Source organism: Mus caroli, chromosome 7 (genome assembly GCF_900094665.2).
Source record: "Mus caroli chromosome 7, CAROLI_EIJ_v1.1, whole genome shotgun sequence".
In the NCBI taxonomy this organism is placed as follows: Eukaryota; Metazoa; Chordata; class Mammalia; order Rodentia; family Muridae; genus Mus; species Mus caroli.
In genome coordinates, this window is record NC_034576.1 from 110434940 (window position 1) to 110443365 (window position 8426).

The 8426-nt window shown below is 35.8% G+C and overlaps 1 protein-coding gene across 1 annotated transcript; it reads right to left on the reverse strand.

Annotated features, from left to right (window-relative positions):
- Nucleotides 1-5713: 5713 nt before the first annotated feature.
- LOC110298709 (olfactory receptor 495) lies at nt 5714-6706 on the reverse strand. The gene has a single exon (XM_021168111.1). The coding sequence runs from the start codon at nt 6704-6706 to the stop codon at nt 5714-5716; it is 993 nt and encodes a 330-aa protein (XP_021023770.1).
- Nucleotides 6707-8426: the final 1720 nt, after the last annotated feature.

An 8426-nucleotide genomic window follows, 5' to 3' on the forward strand; every position in this document is an offset into this window, starting at 1 on the left:
TAATTTGTCAGTTTTTATGTCAATTCCATGCAGTGTTTATTACTATTGCTCTGTAGTAACTCTTGAAATCAGGGATGGTAATACTTTGAGAAGTTCTTTTATTGTTTAAGATTATTTTACCCACCCTGTTTTTTTTTCCATATGAAGTTTGGAATTGTTCTTTCTATCTCTGTAGGTATTTGTGTTGGAATTTTGATGGTAATTGCATTGAATCTGTAGATTTATTTTGGTAAGATGGCCATTTTTCTATGTTAATCCTACCTATCCATGAGCATGAGAAATCTTTTCATCCTCTTATAACTTCCTTGAGTTCTTTCTGCAGTGACTTGAAGTTCTTGTCATACAGATCTTTGACTTGCTTTCTTAAAGTTACACCAAGATTTTTTTATATTATTTGTGGCTATTGTCAAGAGTGATGAATCCATAAATTCTTTCTCAGCCCACATATCAATTGTATAAAGAAAGGCCACAAGACCACATAGCTTTTTGCACTGATTTTCTATCCAGCCAGTTTGCTGGATATGTTTACCAGCTGTACCTGTTCTTTTGTGGAAATTGTGGAGTCCTTTATGTATACTATTGTATCATCTATGAATAGGATACCTAAGCTTCTACCTTTCCAATGTGTATCTCCTTGATCTTCTTTTGTACTTTATTGCCCTAGCTATAGCTTCAAGTACTATGTTGAATAGGGAGAGAGTGTGAAGCCTTGTCATGTCCTTGATTTTAGTGGAATTGTTTTAATTACTCTCCCCTTAACTTAATGTTGGTATTGGCTTGCTGTATATTGCTTTTATTATGTTTAGGTATGCACCTTGTATCCCTGTTCCTTCAATGATTTTAAAGTGACAGAGTATTGGATTTTGTCAATGAATTTTTAGCATCTAATAAGATGATCTTATGTTTTTCTCAGTTTGTTTATAAGATGAATTACATCCATGCATTTTCATATAGTGAACCACCTGTACATCTCTGGGATGATGCCCACTTGATTATGGTGGATGAAGAATTTCAATACAGCCACCTCGAATAGCCCAGAAGTGCTTAAATGATGTTCAGTATCTATTATTATTCATTAGGGAAATGCAAATCAAAACAAATCTGAGATTCCATCTTATACCCATCAGAATGTCTATAGTCAATAACTCAAGTGGCAGCATATGCTGGCAAGGATGTGGAACAAGAGGAGAACTCTTCCATTGCTGAAGTACTAGTGCAAACATGTACAGCCACTTTGGAAATCAACTTGGCTTTTTCTCAAAATTGGGAACATTTTTACCTCAAGAACCTGCTATAACACTCCTGAGCATTTACCCAAAAGATATCCTAATATGCCTCTTGCTCACTGGATACAACCTAGATATCCTTCAACTGAAGAATGAAGAAATAATATTGGGTACATCTACAGAATGGAATACTCTCCAGCTATTAGAAATTATGATATCAATCCCAGCACTTGGGAGGCAGAGGCAGGCAGATTTCTGAGTTTGAGGTCAGTCTGTTCCTCAGAGTGAGTTCCAGGACAGCTAGGGCTACACAGAGAAACCCTGTTTCAACAAACAAAAACAAAACAAAACAAAAACAAAAACAAAACAAAAACACAGAAAAGAAAGAAAGAGACAAAAAGGGAAGAAAAAGACAAAAAAAAAATAAATTAAGATATAATGAAATTTTCAGACAAATAGATGGAACTTGAGAATATCATCCTGAGTAAGGTGATACAGAACTAGAAAGACATCTGTGATTGGTCATTTATAAATGGACATTAGTCATAAAGTCCAGAATAACAATCCACAGATCCAAAGAAACCAAAGTACAGCCCACAGGAGGATATGTGAATCTCACTCAGAAAGGAAAACAAAATAGTCATAGGAGATAGATCAAGAGAGGGAACTGGGTGGATAGGGAGTCAGGAGGGTTTGGGGATATTGGTCAGGTATTGGGGTGCAGGGAAGAGTTGAGAGTGAGATTGGAAATTGTTGGGTGTCATCTGTAGGACCAGGTGAAGACATGGGTTAGAAGAGGCTTCAGGGAATCTATGGGGTTGAGGTAGCTATTATTCCAACCACCTGGTGATTTGGAGGCTGAAGTGGCCACCTCCTGTAGCCAAGCAGAACTTTCAGTAGAAGTAGGGGACATAAACGTACCCCCAAAAAAACTTCAACATAAAATTTGTCCTGCAGACAAGATATACAGGGATAAATATGTATCAGAGACTGGAAAGAACAGGCAACCAATTACTGGTCCAATTTGAGATCTATCCATGGAAGAGAGCCTACCCATGACACCATTAATGCTACTCTGCTATGCTTATAGAAAGGAACCTAGTATAACTGTCTCCTGAGAGGTTACAGAGTCAACTAATCTGACCCCATGGGTTCTTATGGAAGCTGATCCACCAAACAAAGGGCATGAAATGGCTGGGCCCAGGCTCCTTATACATGTGTAGAAGATGTACAGTTTCTTTTTCATGTGAGTCCTCTAACAATTGGAGCAGGGCCTGTCTATGATTCCGTTGCCCATATCATTGGATCCCCTAACCCTTACCTGGACTTCCTGGTTGGACCTCAGTAGGAGAGGATGTACTTATCCCTGCTGAGACTAGATGCCTCAGGGTAGGGTAGTATTCAATGGGATCTTCCCTTTCTCTGAGGAAAAGAGAAGGGGTTAATGGGGGAGTGATTTATAATGGCAGAACTGGGAGGAAAGTATGGTGGTACAATTGGGATGTAATGGGAATAAAAACACATTATAGAAAAAAACAGGGTGACAGTGAGTAACAGGGATGGATATTTTCTCACTGAGTTATATTCACGTATGAGATTATCAAAATGGGAGTCATTATGTGATGCCATTTAGTAAAAAAAAAATCATAAAAGAGAATTGTGATGAGAAATGGAAGTGCTGTTAGATGCTGTCCAATCAAATATTTAGATAATTTTATCACTTATCATTCTAGGAGACATACTAGGAAGCACACTGTAGGTCTCCAGGAAACAGTGACCATGATTAAATCAGTTATATAGAAAAGTAGAAGATAAGGAAATTATGGATTTAAAAATATTAGGATACAGAACTTTCTGACTGTTAGATGGGGATTAATCAGATAGGAGGGGATATCATGACTTCAATGGCCCAGATGTGATGAAGGGGTGCTGTGTCCCACATTATCCTCCCATTGAGGTTACCAGGTAAACTAGGAAAACAGAGGCTAATGTACATAGCAGTAAAATTTGTTACTAACACCATGGTCATTTCTAGTATAGGAACAGACACTTTCAATTCAAGACTTCAAAACAGACAGAACTTCTTTAAGTTCTGATAGAGTAGCTCTCATAAATATCTTCTCTTTTAATTTTAAAAAAGATTCATTTCTTTTTATTTTTTTTTGTGTATGAGTGCTTTGCCTTTAAGGATATGTACAATATGCATGCCAGGACCCTTTAGAAGGCAGAAGAATCCCCTAGATTTGGAATTATAGATAGTCTGAGCCACAATATTGGTTCTGGGAGCTAAAAACAGTTTCTCCACAAAAGTAATAGGTGTTCTTATATACTGAGCCTTCTCTCTAGTTCATTAAATCTTCTCTTAGTTCCACCAGATAACACCTTGTCATTTATCTTTAGTCTATCTTACTTGCTTCTTTATTTGTTTCTGTTTCATTTAATCTGTGTGCTTGTAAGTCTGCACGTGTGTACATAAGAATGTGCAAGTCCAGACATAAGAGCATAACTTGTGTGAATTAGTTCCTTCCTTCTAACAAAAAAGTCTCTTAGGTCAAAGCCAGATTATCAAGCATAGGGGCATTGACATTTACCAATAAACATCAACTTCTTCATAGTATCAGCTATCATTTTGGGAACTTTATGCCTAACTCTTCTAAGAGATTATTCTTAGTCTTTAGCATTCAACACACTTCCCCATATATCTCGTAAAATTTTAAGGTGCTTCTGACTACATCAGACCTTAAAACTTTAGTCATGTAAATTCCAACTTCATGAACATAAAATTAGTCTCCCCATAAACCCTGAATGGAGTGTTCAAGTGTTCTATATTTTACATTTTGTACTGGCTGAGTTTGAATTACAATAATAATAATAATAACTTAATGGCCAGTCAGGAATATTAATGTTAGTATCAATGAAGATTTCAAGCACATTCTTCAGATGTTTGAGGATATCTTTTATAGAAGACAGGAAAAAGACATCAAAACCACCATCGTTTTTCTTCATGACAGGAAGCTTTTTCTGGAATCTACTGTCAGAGCTTTGGAATTATTCTACATGTAGATACAAGATAAGATAACCATGGAGCCATTCATTCCATTGAGATGTTTTATTGAATATTTATTGTATTGTCAAACCAAGCAGATACTAGAGATTTGTTACTGAATGATATAATTCTTATAGAATTCATACTTCAGTGGAGATTATACTAGAAATGAATCAGCCTTTTAAAACAGAATGTAGTAAGGAAGAATAAATGGAGCTGATCTAAGGAAAGAAAGTTAGCTGTGTCAGGGATGGGTTGTGTGAGCTTGTGTAGGCTAGCAATGAAATCTCAATGGAGCAAGTGGTATTAGAGCAAGAAAATATGATGGGCACCTGGATTGTATTCAAAAGTGAATGAAAATATTTAAAAATAAAAAATAGGTATAGACTAATATAGGGATGTTATAAAATACATGTTTACAGACATTTATCATGTGAGCACTTCATGTTCAATAAACACCAGAATGGAAACTCATAATTACTGGTGCTATAGTGTAGTTTAGATATAGTATAGATTATTCCCAAATATCATGAGAATAAACAGGAACTTTTTTATTTGACCTAAGTCTAACTACACAAGATGAAAAATCACACCTAACATGTCTATGAAGGCCAAAACCTGTGCTAGACAGGTCATAGGCCCTAGGGGAGAACCCACCATCATTATCCCCCTCAATGGATACAGTATTAAACCAATTCTCAACGACTTATCATTGGATATATAGATTTGTACTTTCCCAACCCTTGTCATAATGATTTCTTTTTGTAGTAAGTAGTGATTTAAAAAAAGCAAAGCAAACAAATAAACAAACACTTGCCAATATGCAGACAATTGCACACCATGGAAGGCTCTACAATATGTGGAACTTCTATACCATGCCTCCTTTTCTCCAAGCTCAGGAATCATTGTGAGAATGGATGAAAAGGTGTAAGAGCTAGAGCTGGTAGATGAATACAAATAAACCATATTTTCAGGGCACAACAGAATGGTTGCAAATATGACCTCATGTTAGCTCTTTTGGCATCCACATGCTCATACTAGACAAACATCATAGCACAAAGTGGGGACATGGGCATGAATCTAGAGGTAGATGAGGAGTTATTGGAAACTTATATCTTCCAGAAGAAAAGTAAATTATCTATTTGCACATGGCACTGGTAGGCTAACTGTGCTTCAGTAAAGGTTAAATACCTAAATATGTACAGGTACCATAAGATAAATTTGATTAAAAAAAATAATTGAATGTGTAGAGGAAAAAGCTACACTGAGAAGAGTTCAAGGGGGCCTGAACATGATCAAAATACATTGTATAATGTTTTCAAAGACATTAAAATTACAAAAGAGGAAATGTAATAAAATATAATATCTATGTGTACTGGGACAACAGAGATTAGGGCAAAAGGAATATCAAGAAGGTGAATAACTAAACCTCAGATGATAGTCATACTGGGTGATTGTCATTATAGTGAGTTTTACAAAACAGGTTACCATAAAAAAATATTTTTTTACCAAGATATCTCTTCAGAGCCCCCTTAATCTCATTATTCCTGAGGCTGTAGATGAGGGGGTTCAACATGGGGATTACAACCATGTAAAATACAGACAACACCTTGTTCTGGTCAGTGGAGTAGCTGGACTTTGGCATCACATAAATGAACATAGTAGTTCCATAGAACAGAGTAACTGCAGTGAGGTGGGAGGTACAGGTGGAGAAGGCCTTGTATCGACTTTCGGTGGAGTGCATCTTCATTATAGTGATGAAAATACAGGAATAGGAGATGGCTATAACAAACACTGTTGTCAATGTGATAAAGCCAGCAGAAATTGAGGTAATAACAACAGCAACAGTGACATCAGAACAGGAGAGTTCCACCAAAGGAGCCAAATCACAGTAAAAGTGATTGATTCTATTTGGTCCACAGAAGAACAAGGAAAAGAAGGAAAGAGTGAAAAAGGAAGCATTAAGAAAACCTTGTATATAGGATCCTATAACCAATTGGATACAGGCTTCTCTGGACATTTTGGTGGAATAAAGCAGTGGGTTGCAGATTGCTACAAAGCGATCATAAGCCATGGCAGCCAGAAGGAAGCATTCAACTGTCGCAAGGAAAACAGCTGAGGTAAACTGTATAGAACATCCAATGTAGGAAATGGTATTTGGTTTCACTAGGAAGTTAACAAGCATATTGGGTGTGACAGAAGATGAAATGCCTATGTCAACAGAAGCCAAGTGGCTGAGAAAAAAGTACATGGGGTGATGGAGCTGGGAAGAGACTCTGATGAGAAGGATGGTGCTGAGGTTCCCGGACACGGTCACCAGGTAGATGCACAAGATGATGAAGAAGAGGATGTCTCTCAGAACTGGGTCATCAGTTAATCCCAATAAAATAAACTCTGTCACTATAGTATGGTTCCCATCCTCTGGGAAAGCCATGAGACACGTAGTTGCTGCTAGATTAAGGCTGTGATGAAGATATTACAAATGGGATTTATAAAGAAGTCACTTCATTTCATTTAATTGGGGCTTGGAGAGCATTACAAACTAATATATTATTCAAAATATTGAGCCAATTATTGATGTTTTTCCAGCAATAATTATTTCAAAATTTTTCAAGCACAAATGCTAGGAATGTGAAATAAAAAATAAAAAAAATTATTTGTATTTACTCAAAATAAAATATACAAGATTGAAACTAAGACTAAAATTTAAAATTATGAGACTTGGCTCAGTAAGATAGCTTCGTAGGTAAAGATTCTTGCCACCAAGACTGACATGTTACAGATAGAGTTTGATACCTGGAACCCACAAGATGGGAAGGAAGAATCAACTCCTAAAAGTTGTTCTTTGTCACCCACACATATGTCATGTTACCAGTACCCACTTACACACAAAAAAATAAATGTATGAATACACAAGGAAATAGATAGATAAATATAAATAATGTTTATCTTAAGAAAATAACAATGGATTTATTACAAGCTTAACAAAAGAATAAAATATAAATCATAGATGTCTTAAGGTATTGCTATTGTTAAATTTTTTCTACATTACCAGCACAGGATTTAGAAAAAAAAACTTTTTATGTTTTCCTATTTTTATTCCTAGCAGAAAAATATTTTAAGTAACAACACACACACACACACACACACACACACACACACACACACACACACACACACAGAGAGAAAGTAATCAATTTATGAAGCGTCACAGTTGGCTCAGTTATTAAGAGTACTTGGTGAACTGGCAAAAAAGGGTTAAATCTCTACTCAGGTCATTGTGTTTTCTAGCAGAAGTCTGTTGTTCTAACTCAAAGGACCAGGCACTTTCTTATGGTCTTCACACTGACCAGACATTCATGTGCTACAAAGCAATCATGCTGGCAACTTTCACAAACAAAATAAAAATAACAAATCTTTAAAAAGAGAAGTAGATACAAATACCAGGTAGGTTGAACCCATAGAATTCCTTTTAGTAAACAGGTTATAAAATTGAGAGTTATATAAATTAGGACCAATATCAGAGTGGAATTTCATTAAGTATTTTAAATTTTTCTAAATAGGTCATTGTTCTTTAAAGTAATTTGAAATATCAATCTATCATCATGTTTTATGAATATATAGCATGTTATTAGTAATTCTTTAGACAAAGCCATAGCTTTTCCAGTGTCATGTGTTTTCTAACTGAAATATATTCAAATAAATTCACATTATTTTCAACAATGGACACTGACCAGTATTCAATCTCAGATGTTAAAAGTTTTATCAAGGTTTACCTAGCAAGGCTTAGATTGAATGTAATATTTCACATTCTATATTTACATTCTCATTTGTCTTAATGATGCCTGTGAGGCTGGCACATTCACTGCAAAACCAACCAGACCCTTGCACAGGATATCGCCTAACAGTAAGCCACCAAATTATTTCAAAACTAGTGAGCTTGTAGCCTGTTGAAGATGCTACATGCATACAGCTTGGAAGGTCATGTTGGTTTCTGGTCTTGCCAACAGATGGATAAATAAGGAATCTATGAAAACTCATTTTTATGTCTGATTATTCTGAAAGAATTATTAATGAAATACAAGGACATATTACCAAATTTTCACCCCCTCTTCTGTTACATAACTTCATAATTCCATCTGACATATTTCTCC